Here is a 22777-nt window from a genome sequence, read left to right on the forward strand (position 1 = left end):
ATGTAACAAAATGATTAATCTGATTTGTAAAAATTTTGCCTAGAGAATTAACATCTTTGTTTAAGGCCTGGCTCAGTTTAGGATATTTTTAATATTCCAACATAATACAGCAAAATGAATGAATTAGTTCCTTCCTATCTCCCCCCCCCCCTCCTCTATCCTTTCTTCTCTGTCCCACTGTCATGAATTACTGTTGGGATTTACACGGTGCTCTGTTTTCCCTGAGTTTCCTCAAACATGTGCTATTACGCAGCCATCATCACAGAGCCCTTCAGAGGGTTTTAGGGCTAAATTGTCCTCTCTGCTCTCTCTCTTCCCTATCTTCTTAATTTCTTGCTGACATCCTATTGTGATGTCTGATACATCAGATTTAAAGGGTAGAAAGGAAAGCTGTGTTTTATTGAAGACATTATTACAAAAAATTGTCTGTTAGATTAGTAATATTCATGAATTACTTGTAACTTTGGTTACTTTGTAGCAAACAGAAAGCTATCCCAGGGGGAGGATTTGAAGTTTGGGATTATGATGGATCCTGCCCATGGAGCAAGGAATTGGTATTGAGAGAGAGCATTTGGATTTTCCAGTCTTAAGTTCTATCAGGTTTTTATGTAGATATATGCAGAATCTCTTATGGTCTTTAGTGGATAAGTATATGATAAAACATCCTCTATCTCTTTTGCAATGCTTTTAATTATTTGTAGCAGGTGTTTATTATTCTAAACCTTGAAACAGAATAGATTGCTAAAGTAAATGAAAGTAATAAAGTAAAAAAATATTTTTAAGAATTTTTGCTGGACATGGTATCACACACCTTTAATTCTAAGAGACACCTTTAATCTCAAGAGACAGAGGCAAGTAGCTCTGAGTTGTAAGGCCAGCTTGGTCTGCATTGCTAGTTTGAAGTCAATCAAGCAGAGCTTTGTAGGGAGACTCTGTCTTAAAAGAGTCTCTTTGTTGAGGAGCCTAAGAGAGACATACATGAATCTAATCTACATGGGAACTAGAAAAAGACAAGATCTCCTGAGTAAATTGGGAGCATGGGAACTATGGGAGAGGGTAGAAGGGGAGCGGAGAGTAAGGGAGGGGAGTGGAGAAATATATATAGCTCAATAAAAGCAATTTTTTAAAAAAGGGTCTCTTTGTTAGTTTCCATATTTAATTGCTTAACAATATAGAACTCTTCTAGAACAGGTTTTTAAAAATACAAATTTTTGGAGTCAATAAGCAGATATATAAGTGTTTCCTGCTGCATTTTCAAAATTCATACTATCTCATTATATGAGGGTGAAGAGTAAAGAGAAAATTCACTCATAAAATTGGTTGAAATAACAGAGTTCTCTAGTTGTAAATCATAAGGTAATTTAAGTAATGTTCTGATTCTACATAGAGATTAGGGATGGTTCACTTATGCTGAGTGAACACTGTTCGTGCAGCAGGCCCTGTCCCTGGGGCTTTGGAGGCTATGATCTTCGGACCTGTGTGAGGCAGACACCGTCTTGCCTCCAGTGGAAGCCAAGGCCGTCACAGCACAGACAGAGTGACGAGAGGACACCCAGGGCCTGGGTGTGGGGTCACGTGGGGTCCAACGTATTATTTCACAGATTCAAGTGACTAGTACTATTTGGTATTTCCTACTTGATCTGTCTATGGGTTGCAGATAAATTAAAGATTAGCAGTCCCTTGGTTGTGTCCGTATTGTGGTACAAACCATTTATAAAGTAGTTTGATGATATGTGTATCATTTTGAAATATTTAGAAATGTTGATAGGAGTCTAATATTTCATCTTCTTTTAGAACACAATGAAGAGTTCGGGTACTTTACTGATGGTCACTCTCGGTCTCTATACTTAGCACAGCTAAATATAGATCGGCGTATTTAAACTTCTTAGACCGGACAGAGCAGGGAGGTTCAGGGCTTTCAGTTGTTGTCAGAGAATGTGTTTGACCTTCTATGTTTGCCGGTGCTCTTAGTAAGTTTACCCTTCTTCTCTTTTGTTTTTAAACAGAATAAAGACCCTAAAATGTCTCGAGTTGCACTGGAGTCTTTGTATAGACTGCTGTGGGTTTATGTAATTAGAATAAAGTGTGAGAGCAACACTGTAACCCAAAGGTGAGTGCTGTGTCTTCAAGTGCATTTAGAATAAAGCCATGGCAGGTAGGGTATTGCTAAGAGGTAAGGGTGCACGTAGCATGTGTAGGGCTCCGAGCTCTAGCCTCAGTTCTCAAAGAAATAAGCAAATGCTAGGTACCCTCAGACCGATGGGATTGCACCAGAGCATTGCAGAGAGGGGTCTGAATCCCCTTGACGTAGAAGCAGGAGGAATTCTTCACTGGTGACTGGCGTCATCATGATCGCTTGGTCATTAAGTCTCCTCTTCTGCCCCTAGTCGCCTGATGAGCATAGTGTCGGCGCTCTTCCCGAAAGGCTCTCGCAGCGTGGTCCCCCGTGACACCCCTCTCAACATATTTGTGAAGATCATCCAGTTCATTGCTCAGGTGGGTGCTCCGTCATGTTGGCCTCTTGCACAGGCTGGCAGAAACAACCATTTTAACGAATGGCGGTTTGTATTTTCCTACGCATTTTGAGGCATGTTTTGAAAAGTATCAACACTATTCAAGAGTGAAGAGCAAGTATATTCAGAAAGTTTTCGAAAGAATACAGGACCCTGATGATGAATTTGCATGTGACAAGGGATGGGAGGGGCCACATAGGTGGACACACATTTGATTGTGGGAGGGTTGAGAAATTATGTAATAGTCCTAACAAAAGTGGCGGGAGAGGTGACCCAGTGGCTAAGAGCACAGCCTGCTCTTCCAAACTTCCTGAGTTCAAGTCTCAGCAACCACGTGGTAACTCACAGCCGTCTGTAATAAGTGAGCCCATGGGACCTTCCCGTCTGTCTTACAGCGTTAGGATTATCAGAATCTGCCAACTCCATAGCAGTTGTCCATATGAGTACTAAGGATCTGAACTCAAGCCTCACACTCATGCCGTGAACCCACCAAGCTGTCTCCACAGCTCCCAATCTAGATTTGTAAGCACATATGCTAGAACCTACTGTAACTAAATCAAAGGGGTCTTTTAAAGGCGAGAGAGAGCTCACCAAAAACTTCTAGGATGGAGGAAATCCATTCTCATCCGAGACAGGGAAAGTATCGGGCTGCCGGGGCTGCCACCTCGATCAGAGTGGCAGAGTTTTGAGAGAGGAGCCCTCGTCTGTGAGGATGCTTGAGTACCCTACTGCGTCTGCTGTGCCCCCACAGCTCGGATGAGGCCTTCCTCCCTGAGCGAGAGGTGACAACCTCCTCCTCTCTCCTCATCTCCACCCCTTCTGTATCCGCTACTTCATAAGGCTTGTGTTCCTTGAAGCATTCCTGGGATATGTAACGTTAGCTTCCTAGCCTCTGCAGAGTAGAAAGTTTATCATAAGGGTATTGAGTGGACTTTGTGGGAGCCATACCAAGGTCTCAGTTGTGTCTCCCTTTGAACATCAGTCATGTGAAATAAGTACGCATTTCTTCTCAACTCAGGGAAATGCCGGTTCCAGGAGATTCATTGTATTTCTTGAGAATGAAGCCAGATAGTTTAGTTGATCCATAATCAAATTATTTTTTAAGATTTATTTATTTATGTAGATGAGTGCTCTATTTGCATGTATGCCCGCATGACAGAATAGGGCAATTGGTCCCATTACAGATGGTGTGAGCCACCATGTGGCTGTTGGGAATTGAATTTGGGATCTCTGAGGAACCAGTGCTCTTAACTGCTGAGCCATCCCTCCTGCCACATCAAATTATTTTATTACAATGGAGGAAAAAGGGAACATTTAATAAAGCAGATGCACATCTGTGATTGACACCCAGAAGAAATGATAATTTGCTGAGACTAACAATGAAAAAGATTAACGGAAAGTTTCGGTTTTGGTCTTGTGCTCGGGAAGCAGTGCTGTTAAGGGGCACTGCTCGCCCTGTCTTAGTTCTAGAACTGGACTACTGTCTGCGAGCCCCGTACCTCGGGCGCTCATGTGTCTTTGCTAACTCTTTTTCCCCATTGAGATCCTTTGCCGGGGTCCTTTCCTGTCCTGGCTGCCCTCCAGGCACTTCCGTTCTTGTTAATTTGTATATATTTTTGTCTTGTATTCATTTGAATTTATAGTCTTTCTAAGGGCACGTGTGTGTGTGTGTGTGTGTGTGTGTGTGTGTGTGTGTATACACATCAGCTTCTGTTTCATTCTAGCAAGGTACAATGATTTACTTTCTTCTCTTAGGAACGTTTGGATTTTGCAATGAAAGAGATAATATTTGATCTTCTCAGTGTCGGGAAATCTGCTAAAACTTTCACCATTAATCCAGAGGTAAAGATAAAAACTTCCATTGTAGCAGCAATGATGTTTTCACCGACAGTGAAAGTTAGTCCTCTTGCGGGGTTATGTGAACCTTGACAGTCACCAGTCTGTTTGGGGGCAGCGCTGGAATCTTTCCAAGTTTTGAGAATAGATAAAAGAAACTATTAACCCACTTGCTCATGATCAATGGCGCACTGAGCAAATGCCCAGAGTAGCTCCGCCACATGATGGAATGTTCTACTTCCTTCCGGGTCTCTGTGAGTCTCTAACTGTGGCACTGACACTCGGATGTGTGAATTAATGGAATACATCACGACTTTGTTACATCTGAAAACGAGTAACACTTCAAGGCTTTATCTTATTTACTTAGTAAGCATGAGCAGACATTTGACTTTCTTCTTGTGTCCTGTACAGCATCGCCACCCAGTGGGATGCCTGTCCCTGCTTTACTGACCTCTGGTGCGGGTCACAGAGAGTGACATGTAGGGAGAGACAGTGGGATGCAGTGGAGAAAGGTGGAACACTTACTGAACAAGGAAAAACATAGAGAAGCGGTCGGGTCTGGCAGAAAGATCAGGCATATCTAACTTAGCATTTTGGGGCTTCTAAGACGTCAGGTGGAATGCAGTCAGCGGGGGCGGCTAGGTGCAAGCTTTTGGAGTCTGGAATGGGCAGTGATCGATGCTGTGTGTACTTTCTGCGGGAGAGGATACAGATGATGGGAGGCAGCTTGGGAGGAGCCTAGAATGGGGGTAGAGGTGACCCAGCCAGGAGCACAGAAGTGGCAAGGGGTGGCAGTATTTGGGAAAAGAGTTCCTGATGCTGCCTGTGCTGTGGGAAGCAAAAGAAGATCCCCTAGTGAGGGAGACATGCTTTGGGGAAGCACTGTAGGGGTGTTCATCCCACTGGGATACCTGAGACACATGCTCTGCTTCACAGTTAAGGGTCATGGATGTATTTTAAGTTGAAGAGCAATACTGAGGATAAACGAGATTAGAAGGGCCTGATGCTTTAATATTCTAGGAAGTACAAGCCCCCATTGTCTTATTCACTGTTCTGTGAAAAAACACCATGACCAAGGCAGCTGTTACAAGCAAAGCGTTTAGCCGGGGGCTTGCTCACCGTTTCAGAGGTTCAATCTATTATCATCATGGCAGGGAACATGGAGAAGTAGCTGAGAGCTACACCCTAATCCCTAAATGAAAGGCTCCAGGTTTGGTATGGGCTTTTGAACCTCAAAGCCTACTCCCAGTAACACAGTTCCTCCAACAAGGCCACACCTCCTAATCCTTCTAACCCTTTCAAATAGTGCCATTCCCTGGTGACCAGGCATTCAGATATATAAGCCTTTATGGGATATTCTCATTCAGACCTCCACATTCATGGAAATTCCACCAAGTCCAGGAGACCATCACCCACTACACTGTCGGAAGAGCAGAGGGGACAAAGACCATGTGTGTGTGTGTCAGTAGATGCTGTGACTTGTAGAAAGAGGGTTGTTGATGTGGTTTCTTCCTGTGAAGAAGAAAAGTGGTCTGCGGGGGCGGGGGGGGGGGGGCTGAAAGAGTCATGGAAGTTGAGAAAGGTGCAGAGAGGTGTCAAGTGAGCCTTAGCAACAAGGAGAGCCAGTGACTCCAGAAGGGCATGGGCCCATCTGGGAATCTGAAACCACAGTAGACTCTGCTGCCTCAGCTGGTTCACAATGTCGGGTAGAAAGATTAGATTCCTTCTGTCCTTCTTTCTCCCAGCCCCTTGGCATATAAAGTGCATGGCCCTGATTTCTTCCTCTTGGGTCTGTTTTCTCTGAAGAGGATGAACATTGGCCTCAGAGTCTTCCTCGTCATCGCGGACAGCCTGCAGCAGAAGGACGGCGACCCTCCCATGCCCACCACAGGAGTCATTCTTCCCTCAGGAAACACCCTTCGTGTGAAAAAGATTTTTCTCAATAAAACCTTGACTGATGAAGAGGCAAAAGTCATAGGTTAGTGTCAAGTGGAACGGATTAACTGCTTTTGGGATATTGTTTTGTGTAAGTCCATAGTCAGACCTAAAGTGCATCCAGCACCAAGTGCGCATGCCCCAGTCGTACAGTGATCTGCTGATTACGTTTGGGTAATGTCTTTAGTATTCCTGTCAAGGGTGTTCTTGTCGATGTGCCTTCCCACAGGGTGCTGTGGAATATGTTCTGTCCTTCAAATCTGAGCTTGAGTTCTCTGCGTGATTTGTATGCAGTATCCTGAAGAGCATGTCACAGTTGGCGCGTCCTCTAATGTGATAGCAGCAAGCGCTCTTCATTGGGAAATTGATGGGTTGTTTTTACAGAAGGCCACCTCGTATGAGTTTCTGACATTATTGTGGCCGTGCTCTCCCTCTCAGGAATGTCAGTTTACTACCCTCAAGTAAGAAAAGCATTAGACAGCATTCTTCGACATTTGGACAAGGAGGTCGGGAGACCAATGTGTATGACCAGTCTGCAGATGTCCAACAAAGAGCCTGAAGACATGATCACGTATGTACCAAATATATGCTCTTTTCTCTCTCAGTGTACACAGGAGTGTACATATCAGTGGCTGGTCCTTACTTACCCGTTTTTGTGCATTTTCTCCTGGACTTCTCACATGTGGCCCTTTGCTGTAGTTTTAAATTCAGAGATTCCTTCCACAAGCTCCATTTAGTTGGTTTATGTGATGCCGAACTAGTGTAAATAATGGAAGTCCAGCAATGAACCCCACTTTCATTTATCACATGAATGATTCCCGTTCACCACAGATAGGTATAGTACTGACTTAACTAACAAATATTCCACATACATATTCCTGCTTTCATAAAAAAGAAAGGGCCATGAGACCTGCAAGTCCGGGCACTTGTGTTTCCGTCTAGGAACCAGAGGACACAGAGGGAGTAATGTGTGGGCAGATCTTTAGAAACAGACCCGTTTCATACCCCAGCCCCATGCTTGTGAGTTTTCATTCATCATTTTTTCTCTGCATTGTTAGGAACTTTCTTTCCACGGGGTGGCATGATTTATGATAGCCATGCCTCTTGTTTGCTAGCAAGCTTCAATATTATCTATACGGCAGATTTTGGATGTAAATGTAGTTTGAGATAGATGCACTTTAGGTCTTAGAATAACCCATTGGATATTTTGCTTTCTGGGATTATTTAATATATGGCCGTCTCACACTGCTGTGATGTAGTGGCCTGAGAGCTTTCAAATGTGAAGGTTTTGTGTGTTTGACTTCCTCCCAGACATCTTCTTCCTTTTCACCACAAGTGCTCTTGCATTAGCGTCAACAAGTTTACATCCAGTTCCTCCCATGGTCTTGTGAGAGCCTCAAGTGACTGAAGCGTCTGTCCCCTGGTCAGCTTGCTATTCTGTGGCTCTTTTATGTTTTAGTTTGGATTTCTCTCCCATGATCTTTAACTTTCGACTGACAATAGACGTTAACTGACGAAGGGAGACTTGAGATGGAACCAGTTTATGACTTAGAAGTCTCGGAGACTACCCAGACCTCCTGGATGTCACACTGAGCTCAGAAAGTGTGTCTGAGAAAAGGACGCAAGGCCGGTGTCTGTGGGGGCCAGAGTATTGCCTAAACAAATGCCCCACATGGTGCCTTAATTGTCATGTTTCAAAGAAGCAGCCACAAGTTCCAGGTCACACTATGACTGACAGTCACTGTGACATGTCTGCCTGCTGCATTTGGGCAGGGGGGTCCAAGGGCCAGTCAAACTGTATCTAGCTGGCCCCACGTGGCAATATTAACACCTGCATGAGTCACATTCGTACCTGGTGGTGAAAGATCATCAGGGGTCTCGAGAAATAGCCTCACATTTAGAGAAGATTCTGGGACAACAAGAAATTGTAAGAATTTGCCAAGTTTTTTTTTCTTCCCCATTTTCATCTTCGTTGACCCCAGCCTCTCTTCTCTGTGCATTTTAGCAAATGTCACATTTTGGAGACAAGCACACCTCACGGAGTTAGGCATTGACCATGGGTATGAACTAGTTGGCAGGTGCACACTGAGGGGTCAAGGACAGTTTTGAAAGGCTTGGTGTGCCTGGCTACCCATTCAGGTGTGTGTCTGTGCTTTATCCAGGGCCCTGCGGACCAGAGAGCACTTGTGCCGTTATTGTTGACACACAGTAGCTGCGCCTTAAGCCGCATCTAAGGGATCCGTGGTGTTCATCTTGTGGTCACTCCGATCCATGCGTTGTAAAGCCACACACAGCGACAACTGTGTAAATATCTCTATAACAGAGACTGACCCAAGCTCCTAGAACCTTCCCATTCTTTTCTGCATGGGGATTACTGCTGGGCAGCTAGAAACCAATGAGGATGTAGGAAAAGCCAGAGACTTTCCTTCAAACATAAATCAAAATGAAAGCCAGTGCCATAGAGCAACCGGTTAGACATTTAAAGTACATTAGTGAATAACTTTAAGAAACCGGGCTGCAGGTGGTGAGAGTGTAGCTCAGTGGTAGAGCCCCTGTCGAGCCTGAATAAGGCAGTGGATTTTCCCCTTAGCATCCTCCCTATCATAGAGACATATACAGTAAAATTAAATTATAGTAAACATCTGCTGTTCAGGAGGGCCCAGGATTTTAAAACATCAGTGCCTATAAACGGCATGAAACCTAAACCTTTGCACACGTGTGTGTCTCAAGAGAACAGGAAGAAATGATATGGATACTGACATTTGAGAACATCTGGTGGTAAAGCTAAATAATTTTAATAATATCAACACTATTTATATTAGTTACTCGTCTTGCTACTGTGACAAAATACCTGACCAAAGCAACTCAAGGAAGGAAAGGGTTATCTGAGTTCACAGCTTTAGAGTATGGGTCCAAACTGCGAGCACACTTCACGCAGTTACATACTTGACCGTGGGTATGAACTAGGTGGCAGGTACACACTGAGGAGTAGTTGGGAGGTTGTGGCAGCGGGAACTCGAGACAACCAGTCACGTGGCATTTACAGTCCAAAAGCAGAGAGCAGTAAGTGTTTCAGCTGAACTTGCTTTCTCTTTTCTGTGTAGTCCAGGGCCCTAGGCCATGGAATAGTGCCCCCTCCATTCACAATGTCTTCCTACCTCAATTAAGCCAGTGTCGGTCATCTCTCAAGGCATGCCCCGAAGCTTTCGTCCCACGTGATGCTGCGTCCTGTGAAGTTAACGTGTTAACCAGCACACAGCTAGTTATAATAGTAACTAGTGTTTAATATGTTTGTAGATAGCTAAGTTCAGATTAAATAAAATCGTAAGTACTTGAAATTATTAAGTTGGTATGAATGCTTCCTAATTAATGAAGTTAATTATTTGCTGTCATTTCCGTGAATGGTCTCCATCCTTTCACTTATGCGTTGGTCGGAACTAGCTGCTGGGTCCATATGCATTTGTATGTGCATTTGTATGTGCCCCCCTTTCTACTGGAACCATTAGCCTTGGGTCCCATTTTTGGCAACATGTTTGCTAAATGGATTTTTCTAACCCACGTGATATACTTCTTACTCTGTTTTGGTTTTTTGGTGATACATTTTTCAGGGGGGAAAGAAAACCCAAAATCGATTTGTTTAGAACATGTATCGCTGCGATTCCAAGGCTGATTCCTGACGGCATGAGCAGAACTGACCTCATTGAGTTGCTAGCGAGGTGAGTGACGTCACTGTTAGCCAGGTGAGTGACATTAGTCTCTTGCTGTCTTCAGCACAGAGGTGGCTGCAGGTACGGTTTTGAGCTGATTTACTCTTTTTTCTTCTTTTTCCAATTTACTCTTATCTCTTATCTTTTATTACCCCACTCAAAATTGTAACCTCTAACATTCTTCCACATCTCCCCCTAATCCCTACTTTCCAGTTCCCTGTCAAGTTCATTGATCTGTGTGATAAATAGCCCTTGCCTACAGATCTCATTGATGTTTACTTCTATGGTCATTCAGCATTTGAGGTGGTGACTATTGTGTGATTTTTTTTTTTTTTACTCTTTTGGCTCTTGGGGGAGCCCACAACCAACTCCCAATAACTCACACATGGAGGCTCATAGTTATGAATGTCCGGTGTCAGCTCGGCTTGTTTCTTGCCAGCTTGACTACCTTTTCCTTCTAGACTTGTATCTTTCTTACTTCTGTGTATCTTTCTTTGCTTCTTTCTCCATGATTTGCTGTGTAGCTGGGTGGCTGACCCCCGATGTCCTCCTCTCCTTGTCCTCCTGCTTGCTTCCCCTTCTCCTTGTTTCTCCTTCTATTTATTCTCTCTGCCTACAAGCCCTGCCTGTCTTTGCTCAAACCTCACTGTTGGCCATTCAGCTCTTTATTAGACCATCAAGTGTTTTAGACAGGCAAAGACTCACAGCTTCACAGAGTTAACCAAATGCAGCATAAGCAAAAGCAACACACCTTAAAGTAATACTCCCCAGCAGGTGAGCAAAACCCACTTAAGGTTTTTTGTTAGGGGAGAGCCTGCCAAGTTTAAGTATTCACATTCCCCGTGAGGCACAATGTAGTTCTCTAAAGTGAATTCAGAGCATAGCTAGCTTGCTTAAACGATGTTTCCTAGCCTAATTCCAAGGTGAGATGGCAGCCTTTCGAGGCCCTACTGTGTGTACGCCATAGGGGATCGTGCACTTAGGGGTCAGCACCCTTTCTCCACGAAAGACCAGACAGCAACTATTCCAAGGCTCTGCGGATCATGCCGTAGTCCAGTGGTTCTCAACCCCATTGTGGGGGCTGAACGATCCTTTCCCAGGGGCCACCTACAACCGTCAGAAAACACAGATATTTACATTATGATTCATACCAATAGCAAAATTACAGTTATGAAGTAGCAACAAAAAAAGGAAGTTTACGGTTGGGTCCCCACAGCATGCGGAACTGCATGAGAGGGTCGCAGCTTCAGGAAGGTGAGAAGCACTGCTGTAGTCTCTCTCTGGTCTGCATTCTCCCTGCAGCATGACAGGAGTGAACATGACCAGGCATCTGCCTGGAATTAGCCCAGAACCACAGTTGGCTAGCCACACCCTAGTGGGAAACCAGGCAAAGCGACTGTTCCCGACCGCGAGTGCTCAGCTGTATTGAAAAATGTTTACTGGTTGCTGGGCACTCGCCGAGTTGTGTAAATAGTGACTAGATTACAGCAGCGACCTGTTCCAGCCCTGGGTGGGACATCTGGCGTTTCATAGCAGGCCGCACCCCCACGAGTGTTAGGACCACGGATGGAGTGGTGTTTGTCTCCCATGAGGAATGTAGGAGACAGGGGGGCTTATTTGAAACTGCACCTTTCTTTTTTTTTTTTTTTTTTGAAACTGCACCTTTCTTTTAACCTCTTCCTCCTCCTATTCAGCCTTGGCAGTGTTGTTCTGTGGCACTGAATTCAACCTAAAGTCTCGCATACGGTAGACAAGTACGCAGCAGCTAGGCTGCATCCCGACCCCTTTCTCTAGTAGACATCATGCATACGTACATTCATGTGCTTCCTTCTGTAGCAGGGTCTCATCTCACTACGCTGTCCAAGGTGGCCCTGATCTCCATCATTTCAGGCAGGCCTGAACCTGGGAATCCTCCTGCTGCAGTCTCTGGAATTTGACGTTTATGCCAATAGCTCAGCTCTCTTTTAAATTGATTATGATTAGATGTGCATGTGTCTGATGGGGGTGCACGTGCCGTGGCACAGGTGTAGAGTTCAGAAGACAACTTTGTAATTGGAGCTGTTCCCTTGCTCCCACCTCTGTGTCGGCTCCACCCTCCGAGCCATCTCCCACCCTTCTCTCTTAAAATTTGCCATAAATCATATTGCAGAGCTATATGCTGTGTGGTACTACTGACCTCTCAGCACTAAAGAGTCAGAGGCAGGAGAATTAAGAATTGGAAGCTAGACTGAGTTACATAATGAGACTCTGTCTCCAAACTAAACTAAACTAAACCTAGAGTTTAGCGGGATTAGAAAGTTGGATCCCCATTAGGACCCTGAAGGGTTAATTGCAGCGTTCCTCCTGAGGAGAAGAGAGAGCAGTTACTGTTCTCACTGGTCCCTACTTGACCTTCTTCTCTGTGGAAGGCGATCCCACAAGATGAGTATCCTGTGCCGTCCCCTCACCTCCCCCAGAATAAAGCTGCCCCTGAGAGGGCCAAGCCCTGGAGGCGGGGGAGTGCCTGCCTCTGAGCAGTGAACAGCAGTTAGATTGCTACTGCTTGCTTTAGTTCTTCCCCTGTAGCTGTCACTTTTTAATTAATTTACCTCCATGACTAGAAAGAGTCTAGAATATGCTGGTTTGGAATTACATTGTCTAAATCTTCCTTACTCAAAAATAAGGGAAACCAGCAAAGAAACAACAAGAAAGGGCTTGTTGTAAATTTATAGACCTCCGCGAACTCTCTAAGGAAAGATAATCCCTGACTCCTGACTTTAATTAGCCAGGGCCCATTGTCGTCTCCTCTACACAAGGAGTCATTAACTCAGGCACATATATCCTGAGTTACGTTGACTGGTGTGAGATACTCAGTCACAGATTTAAAGGCTGTGGAAATCACTAGTGTGGAAAGCAATGTCACTGTGTTTTCCACAATATGTTCCTGTGGTGTCACCACCGAAGGCGGCACACTGGGCTTGGGAGGTGTCGTGCCACCGTGTTGACTGTGGCACACTGTACCTGCTGCAGCTGCTGCATGGCTGGCTTCCGAAATCTGTGCAGCTGCAGCGGATGTCTCTTTAGCTTCTCCGTCTGCTGAAGGCTGGGTTAGCGAAGACTAGATTCCGAGTTCAGCAGACTGTGACACCTCCCTTCTGAACCACATCACACCCCCTCTCTCGCTGTGGCTAGCTCTGTCCTTCCATGCATGCACGGAGCATGTGCTTTCTAACTGCCTGTTCCTTTGAGTCATTTCTAACTTCAATGCATTTGCTTGCGTTGTCAGCCACTGAAATGATCTTCAGCGCTAGGTCAGGAGCTTGTGTTCATGTGGTGGCTTGTCTCGCAGCTTCAAAACTACATCCCCTTTTCATTTTACTTATCATTTTCTCATATTTTTGTTAAAAAATTCTGTAACTAAAATTATGATCATTGTATTGAAGTCTTTAAAAAGTAATTTAACTTTTTAAAATTCAATTAATATGTTCTGATTTATTGAGCCCTAAGCTCTTTGGGGCCTGATAGGCTGTTGAGCCGTTCTTTTATTTTCAACATGTAGGCCTTTTCTTATGTTACTCCTAAAGGTGCTTCCGTTTTCACCCTCAGGAATTGTTTGTTTATTCTGTCTAGATCATGACCTCTGTGATGATCTATTTCTGTCATCTACAGCCTTAAATGTCTGTGAGAGCCGGCGGAGATTACTCATGCCGTCTCTAGTAATGGTAAAGGACTGAGTAAGCGTAAGTCACTGCTCGGGTCCTGTGTAGCTGGACAAATTTTTATTGATTATAGGAGAGCACTATAAAGTATTTTAAGGATGGACGAAGTTTGAAATGGATGTCTGATGTCATCTGTATTTCTACACAGCAGCCTGTCAATTCAATTCAAGACTTCCTATCCTGAACTTTAGCAAAAACATCACTGATCGTGGACACATTCATATGAAATTTAAACTATAGACTAGCATAGAAAGCGTGATTATAGGATGGCAAAGTGAACACGAGCCCCATCTTCATATCCGAGAGCATTTGAAGGGATGCATCGAGTATCTTTAAGTTTTAGAGCAGAGAATTGTGCTCAGATATATTGGCTGTAAGTGTTACTGATGACATCGTGTTTTGTTTTGAGGCTCGCTAACGGGATTCTGTTCTTGGTAGGCTCACGGTCCACATGGACGAAGAACTGCGGGCGCTGGCTTTCAACACCCTACAGGCACTAATGCTTGATTTTCCAGATTGGCGGGAAGACGTGCTCTCCGGATTTGTGTATTTTATTGTTCGTGAAGTGACTGATGTCCACCCCACTCTTCTTGATAACGCTGTAAAGATGTTGGTACAATTAATAAATCAGTGGAAACAGGCAGCTCAGATGTATAACAAGACCCAGGACTCCCAGGTACCACATACCCCCACATTGTCACTTTGTGTGTGATCGGTAGTAAATGATCAATTGTGATGCTAATTGGCATAGATTGGCTCTCAGGCTCTACAGTTGTGATGTTACTAGTTGTGATGGCCTTCTGTCGATGGCAATTCCTTGTGCCCTGCTTTGTACTCACTCGTGTGTTGGATACCAAGTACTGGTGTCTAACATTTAGCCTCCTTCATTTGGTAACAGGTTATGTTTTATCGAGCATAGGGTTTGTAGGGTAATTCATACATGAAGGTGTTTCAAAGCTTACACATGAAACCTTTGTTAGCCTGTCACTTGGGGTGATTGTTTCAGCAAAGGGACCAGTTTCTTAAGTGCACAGGTGTACATCTGGTTGCCTTATAACACTGCAAACACCATAGAACCCTGGAAGCTCAGAGATGGACCGTCCAAGCTGCCTAGGAGGCTTTATGAGCCTAGAAATCCCACACTGAATACAACTGCTTCCAACGAGCCATGTGCCTTAGATGAGAGCCGGCACTCACATCTGAAAGATGCAGTCCAGTCTCTTGTTTCCCCATCTGTAAACGTTATAATGAGAGTAACAGGTGATGATTGCAAGGTCACAAGGGCATCAGAGTGACCAATTAGGCATGTCCTATTTCGACTGCCATTGGGATACTTCTCTATTTTCTTTTGTGCTAATATGGATCAATTGAACTCTGAACCTCATTCCTCCTACAAGGGATTTACCACCAAGAACTGTTATTGCTTCTTGTTCTCAGATCAGGTCTCACTAAGTCGCCCAAATTGGCCTTGAACTCACTCTGTATCCTGAGCCGCCCTGAAACTTGTGACTTTCTTGCTTCAACCTCCTGAGCTGCTGGGAGAACAGACTTCTGCCACCAACCCCATCCACACTGTCACATTGTTATGAAGTGAATGCCATTGAAGTCCCTTGGGCCAAGGCAGCTCTGTTATCAGAATGCTTGTAATATGCTTTACTGGTTACTGTCTCTTTTCCAAATTCATACATCTTTTTAAAGGTTGTTTTAAACTTGCTTTTTTTTTTTTTAAATCAAGCATGGTATCGCTAATGGAGGTCCTCACCCCCCTCCTTTGGAAAGGAACCCGTATTCCACTGTGTTCCATGTGGTCGAAGGCTTTGCCCTGGTCATCCTCTGTAGCAGCCGGCCCACCACCAGAAGACTAGCTGTCAGTGTCCTTAGAGAAATCCGGGCTTTATTTGCACTTTTGGAGGTACCGAAGGTAAGGTTTAGTCATCTCGTGAGCGTGTTTGAGACTGTCCTGCTGCCCGTCCGTGCTCCATGCGGGTGGGGTTCGTGTAGCATGCACTCCACGTAGCCTACTTTACGGCTGCATGCTGGAGCGGGCCTGATGCAAACCCGCCCTACCCCCACCCCCACCCCACCTGACCCTGCTCCCTAGTTCTTCACAAGAGCGTTAACTTGAACTCTGCTCAGCTTCGCTTCCTATCGCCCACTTTTCTTAAGCCCTCCTTGCTTGTTTAGACACACGCATGATGGTCTCTTTTTGACAGGGTGACGAGGAGTTAGCCATCGATGTGATGGACAGGCTGAGCCCATCCATTCTGGAGAGCTTCATCCACCTCACAGGGGCCGATCAGGTAACTGCAGGAATCTCTGCTCCCTCTCATTTTGGGACTGCAGGCAGGTGAGCACACATCCATGTGTCTCCCTAACAAATGCAGCGAGTTAACTGTATTTCTCTAGAAGATAAAGGGTTTAAAGGGACGCGTGCTTATCCTCTGATGAGTTCCTGTTGCCATAAAAGTCAGTTTCTCTTGGTAAAATTTTAGCCTTTTCCGATCTAAGGCGTTTCCCTTAAATGTGATGTCACTGGCCCTTGACCTGCTGCCACTTAACTGGCTACAAATGTGGGAAGAGATACTCTTTAACCAAAGGGGAAGAGATGCACTTGGCTTTTTCAGTGACTATTTTTATTTTCTTTATGAAATTAAGTAAATAGTTTGTTAAAATGTAGAGAAACATTTTATCAGCAAAAAATGTTACCAAAAAAACCTGCTGGTAAAAATGTCTTTACTTTTTTCTCCTCTAGGCCCACCCCCATTCTCCCTTTCCCTCTCCTGTGTTTTCTGTGCTTGGGATAGAACCCAGGACCACATCCGGTCTGACTCAGGCAGACTCCTTTTAGTCTTATGGAGTGTCAGTAGAGTTGGGTGGGAAGTCCAGTCACTACTCCAGGGTTGATATAGAAACAACTCTGAAATTTACTGCTTGCATTTTAATTCTCCTATTTTGGAATACATGGATAGAAGATTTATTTGCATTCTGCTCAACACCTGGTTCTTATAACTCATCTGTTATACACAACCACAGGCAGGCAATAATAAAATTTTATAAACCTAAGACATGATTTAAAATGTATACAATTAAAAGAATTGTTTTATCATTAACTATGTATTATGGTAACAAATAGAGTAATAAATGACTTATAATAATGCCTTAAACAGTGCTTATTGAATAAAATGAAAAGGTATTAATTTTTAAAGTTATTAATTTCTTTAAGAGTCTGAATGTTGAGGGAAAAATATTTAAGATTGTGTACCTTAGAATGTGAGTCTGCTCACATTCCAGGCTGTTCAATTTCATCGGGATGAAAGTTAATGGGTTTTGTTTCATTTCTAAAGAGTTCTGTGGACCCATGGAAGTGCAGTATCCACATAGGAATTACTTAAATTGTGGATGGCAGCCTTCTTGGTCCACGCAGCCTTTTGAGAATAGTAAAAGCTGCAACATGTCTGCCTTGAGGAGAAACTCATGGGAAGGTCAAAAATTCAGCACATCCTCCAGCCTACTTACCTTCCAGAAAACCCTGATCTAGTCCATGTCAGGCATAAAGCACCTCAGATATAAAAATGAGGAAAGCTGCTCAAATGGATGATAATCATTTGCTCTCTTCCTAGACTACTTTGCTGTATTGCCCCAGCTCGGTAGATCTGCAGACATTAGCCGAATGGAACTCTTCTCCCATCAGCCACCAGTTTGATGTGATCAGTCCCTCACACATTTGGATATTTGCACATGTGACCCAAGGCCAAGACCCATGGATCATAAGTCTCTCCAGTTTTCTAAAGCAAGAAAATCTTCCTAAACACTGCTCTACAGCCGTCAGCTACGCGTGGATGTTCGCGTACACGAGGCTGCAGCTGTTGTCCCCCCAAGTTGATGTAAAGTAAGTCCTTTGCATAGAGCCTGTTTTTAAGCGGATAGCCCGCTTTCCAGACGCGTGCTTTTGAAAAGTGACATACGCTGGGAATTCTGTATGTCGCTATGCTATAATGATATCTTGTGGAGGGGGAGAGCGATGAAGAACGTAACGTAGACTTATAGATATCTATTTTATCTGTCCTGTCTTAGAGGATAGGCTTCATTCATTTCTCCCTTTGGTCCCTCCAGAAAGTCTTGAGTGCTTGCAATAAAAGCTCTATGATAACCGTCGCCTTTACATTAGTAGACAACTTGGCATTAGTTACATAAAAACTTTCAAAATGCGTTCTGCCCTTGATAGTTGCTAAGGAGAGATAGTCACTGGGTCTTTTAGGGCTGCTAGCAGTTGGCCCAGGCCACAGTGGATGGCCACTAAACCACACATGTGCGCAGCAGGATGAGTTGGATTTGGTGGGGGTTGATGAGAAGGAAGACCTAGTTGGAAAGATGACGGTGTGATAATTGGAAGGTGGGTAATGATGAATGAATATAAACAAAATGAATATTTTCAAATAAAAGATATTATTCAAACATAACACATGGGGCTGGAGAGATGGCTCAGCGGTTAAGAGCACTGACTCTTCTTCCAGAGGTCCTGAGTTCAATTCCCAGCAACCACATGGTGGCTCACAACCATATGTAATGAGATCTGGTGCCCTCTTCAGGGGTGCAGGTGCACATGCATGCAGAATATTGGATTCATAATAAATAAATAAACATAACACATGTGATTTCTGCCCTCATTTGTTTGTTTGTTTTTTAGTAGCCCCATCAATGCAAAGAAGGTAAATGCCACCACAAGCAGTGACTCCTACATTGGCCTGTGGAGAAACTACCTAATTCTCTGCTGCAGCGCGGCAGCCTCCCCATCCCCCTCCCCATCCCCCTCGTCCTCGGCATCCACAGGCCCCATGAGATGCTCTCCTCCTGAGACGCTGGCGTCCACCCCTGACAGTGGCTACAGTATCGATGCCAAGGTGCGTGTCCTCCTCACCCTCTGTGGTGTCCCAGTGTCTCCACGAGAGGGACATTTTAAATTCCTTCTCGTGGGAAACAAAATAGAGAGGTTGGAGATTATATCGCTCATGTGTCTCGGAAAATTCTATTGTTTTTGTGGACACTTGGATAGAATTAAGGACAGAGATTTTCCTCTTGGGCAAAATTGACCTTGTACATAAAAATAGCATACTGAAAATTTGAAAGTGTTTCCCCTTAGTTCGCTTTCCAAGCCCTTCTACTTCTCACTGCCAGCAAGAATCATTCATTCATTCATTCATTGGTTTTATGAAACAGGTCTCACATATAACCCAGGCTGGCTTAGAACTTACCATGTATCCTGGGCTGGCTCGAACTTCTGGCAATCCTCTCGTCTTAGCTACCTCAGTACTGAGATTACAGAGTGAACTGCTCCCAGGATCATCATCTGAGTTATTAAATGCTTGTACAAAATTTGCCTAAATCACACAGTGACATAATGGATACTAGAAAGAACCGATAAATAGATGTTATGGTAGGACAGAAGACACCCTGGTGTGCTTGAAGGAAACTTGAGACTAGGGTGTAGGAATTCTGTTTTTCTTAAGTTTATGGATCAAAAGAAAAAATCTCCGATGGATCCGTGGACCGTTATGTGATGGTGACTCTCTCCAAACAGACATGTTCTTTGAATGAACTTGCGGGATGCCCCTGGGCAAGTCATCTAGATTTTCTAGGTTGTGTGTGCTGAAAGTTAGCTTTGAAGCAGCATTTGTTTGCCCCCCCCCAAATGTCCTTTACTCGATTGCACTTGACCAACGGTGGTTAAATGTCAAGTTATTTGGCTGGATATCTAATTGTAAGTGGCAGTTCTGGTTTTTTTGGCCCTTCAGATTATCGGCATCCCCTCCCCGTCAGCCCTGTTTAAGCACATCGTTCCCATGATGCGCTCTGAGAGCATGGAAGTCACAGAGTCCCTCGTTCTAGGGCTTGGCAGGACCAACCCAGGAGCCTTTAGGTAATCCTTTTCTTCATTCTGCTACGCGCTAGAAGAACAAGTGTGTTCATAAGAGAGGTGGGGTCGGGTGGACCAGAGGTCTTGGCTCACGGCTGCACACCAGCCCTGGCTTCTCCACTGAGTCACTGTAGTCCAGCCATCTCTTGTCTATACTGAGCAAATTGAAGCTTTATCTTCTCCACAAACTTGTTCTCCTGATGTCAGCACTTTTATGTAAATGATCAAATCATGGGTAGATTTTCTCAGTCCTGTGCAATGAGCACATTTTCAATTTAAATCAGTGTAAGCCAGGTTCTGTTAGTACAAATGCTGGTTCTGGAGACAACCGTGTGTGCTAACCTGCTGTCTGGCAGGATGTTACTGACCCATTAGTAGTGTGCTAGTGTAAAAGGAAGGAGAGCATTTTACACGTGAGCGTGCTTCAGCTCCATAAAATACACGCAGTTCACAAAACGCTGGAATAAAAATATTGGTGATACTTTTCTCTACAAACAGAGAGGCTTATGCCATGTTTTTCCGTTTCTGAGGGTTTAATTAGAAGGCTATTTTATAATCAGAACAAAGCTTTAAGAACTGTTGGAAACAGTAGGCTTAGGGTTAGGACTTGTCAGTTTCTGCTGTTTCGGTATGGGTTTGCAAATTCTGCCTACTTAGCTTTAAGTGAAACTAATATATGCCGTTTTTCCTTTAGGGAACTAATAGAGGAGCTACATCCCATAATTAAAGAAGCACTTGAAAGACGACCAGAGGTAAGCTGTTATGCAGATTCCCACCATTGGACATTTCGTGCAGTGAACATTGTCCTGGTGTACGCTAAGTAGTATACCATAGGGCAGAAATTAAGATGTAACAGGTTGATGCGTTTTGTTGTTTTGTTTTGTTTTTGTTTGTTTGCTTTTTTTTGCTTGCTTTTGCTTTCTAGTAGCCCAGCATTGTCTGGAACTTACTATGTAAACTAGGCTAGCCTCAAGCTCAAGAAATCCATTGATCTGAGCCTCCCGAGTTCTGGGATTAAAAGCACAAGCCACCGTGCCTAGCTACCTGGCGTATTTTAAACTTGGCATTTTCCTGTGCAGGTTCTCTCTCCTGCCCAGGACAACACATGCAGGAAACCAGGGTCAAAAGCAGTTGGAAAGTCACTGTAGCAGGAGGGAGAGCAGGGCACAGGATCTACAAGTTGCCAGGGTTTCTGAGAGCGGCCACCCAGTGATTGCTTTCAGCTTTTCCAGCCCCACCTTCTCTGCAGCAGCTACTTAGTAGCCTTCGAAGCATAAACACATCCATAGACAATGTCAGCAATCAGCCCTGGCTTCTCCCCAGCACACTTTCTTTAATGCCAACCAGGGGCCACACTCAACAGCCCTGCTTCTCAAGTCGAAATCCACGGAACTGAAACTTTGAGAAACCACAGGAGTATATAAACTAATTAGATCAGTTCACTGTGACATGTGGATATGAGCTTATAGAAATGCATAGGATAGCCAGGCAGTGGTGGCGCACGCCTTTAATCCCAGCACTCTAGAGTCAGAGGCAGGCGGATCTCTGTGAGTTCAAGGCCAGCTTGGTCTATGGAGCTAGTACCAGGACAGGCTCCAAAACTACACAAAGAAACCCTGTCTCAAAAACAAACAAAGAAATGCAGAGGATAAATGCCTCTGAGCTCTGCCTGCATGGTTAAGAAGTGCTGGTATCTGAGCTGAGCTTGGGGATATTTTTCCCAATGGACAAAGGCACTGTAGGCAGGGAAACAACAGTTCACAGTATTATCAAAGAACCCAGAAGTTGCTTGTTTTTTTTCTGCATGATTATATTATAAGGGAAAGTAGTTGTCTGTTAGGCTAGCTAGCTCAGTACATAGTATCTCATAAAAGTGGCCTGGTTTTCAGTCTGTCCTGTAGTCCGATGTTTCTGGCATGACCGTGACATCTGAGAATTATGCAAAGATCTTACTAAAATTTAGTGGCGAGGCCCATCCAGTGAGAATCCCTGGGGCGGTGTCTACCGTCGATTTCTGTGAAGTGACTTACACGGCTACAGATGCCTGTGGAGAATCTCTGCTGTGAATGTTAGGGTGGTGAGGTCCCCCAAGAAACATAGGCTGGAGAGGGAGTCATTGAAGGCTGCTGTCTTTAAATGGACTGTCGAAGCCACGCCCCCTCTGATCACAGGGTATGATGACTATGTGTGGGTTCCTTGGATGCCGGTTCCAATTCGAGAGTCTGCAGCCCACTGTCTTGCTATGGATAACTCTGCAGACGTCCCTGAGAATGGTTAGGAAGCTATCTATGTCACAGTGGATTTCTGGAAACTCTAGAAAGACCCCCCAAGGGAGCAGTAAACATGACTCGGCAAATGAGCTTTGCTTCTGGAGGGCAGGAAGGTGGGTGGGGATGTGGAAGTGAAAGATTAAGAAAACTGTCTAATTGCTCTGGATTAGGAAAATGACTTTGTAAATGAGACAAGGTAGAGAGGAAGTGTTGCAGGGAATTGTTCTTCCCCATTTAGCTTGCTACTGGGGTCAGCACCCTGGTATTTTAGCCCTGGTGCATTCATCCCATAACGGGCAGTGTTTTCCTTTGCTTTCATGTGTACTTTTTGTTGCAAAAATGAATTAGGTAGGAGGCAGGCATGAGCAAAACCCTAGGTTTTTAATCTGTCAGGGTTGTTTGCTCTGCCTCGCTCTCTGAGGCTTATGGATTCCTTGTGACTCTGATAAGACAACATTGATTAGTTGTTCTGAAATCAGCAGGTTGACCAATCACTCAGGAGTAACTGTTGGATGTTATTTTTCCTACACATAGGGGGTATCTGCTGATAAAATGTCATGTGGTTTTGTTTGGCTCTTTAATTTCTCACCATCCACACACCTGTCCCTTTGAGACCATAGCCGGCAGCATCCTCAGCATTCACATGGTAACCGTGATGGGGCCTGCATCTGTTCCTGGCATCCATGCTGTTGACTTTCCAAATCACCTCGGCAGTTCCCCTGAATTTCCCCAGTGTTTTCCTAATTCACATCTCTGTATGTTTGGAGCAGAATATGAAACGGCGCAGGCGTCGAGACATTTTACGAGTACAACTGGTACGGATATTTGAACTGCTGGCGGATGCTGGTGTCATTAGTCACAGGTCGGTATTGGATTCTGACTTGCAAAACTTTGGGATGGTTAG

The 22777-nt window shown here is 44.4% G+C and overlaps 1 protein-coding gene across 10 annotated transcripts in view; it reads left to right on the forward strand.

Moving 5' to 3' along the window:
• Fryl (FRY like transcription coactivator) overlaps window positions 1-22777 on the forward strand; it is a 237554-nt gene that overhangs the window by 147421 nt on the left and 67356 nt on the right. For all 10 annotated transcript variants that reach the window (XM_087908964.1, XM_087908963.1, XM_087908958.1 and 7 more), the window contains 14 exons: window positions 2007-2110; window positions 2388-2496; window positions 4269-4355; window positions 6156-6327; window positions 6723-6855; window positions 9893-10000; window positions 14128-14365; window positions 15425-15610; window positions 15903-15989; window positions 17310-17578; window positions 18377-18590; window positions 19482-19606; window positions 20298-20355; window positions 22644-22735. In XM_087908964.1, the coding sequence (XP_087765090.1) occupies window positions 2007-2110; window positions 2388-2496; window positions 4269-4355; window positions 6156-6327; window positions 6723-6855; window positions 9893-10000; window positions 14128-14365; window positions 15425-15610; window positions 15903-15989; window positions 17310-17578; window positions 18377-18590; window positions 19482-19606; window positions 20298-20355; window positions 22644-22735 (1982 nt within the window). The remainder of the gene's footprint in view (window positions 1-2006; window positions 2111-2387; window positions 2497-4268; window positions 4356-6155; window positions 6328-6722; window positions 6856-9892; window positions 10001-14127; window positions 14366-15424; window positions 15611-15902; window positions 15990-17309; window positions 17579-18376; window positions 18591-19481; window positions 19607-20297; window positions 20356-22643; window positions 22736-22777) is intronic.

Source organism: Myodes glareolus, chromosome 8 (genome assembly GCF_982192425.1).
Source record: "Myodes glareolus chromosome 8, mMyoGla1.1, whole genome shotgun sequence".
Lineage (NCBI taxonomy): Eukaryota > Metazoa > Chordata > Mammalia > Rodentia > Cricetidae > Myodes > Myodes glareolus.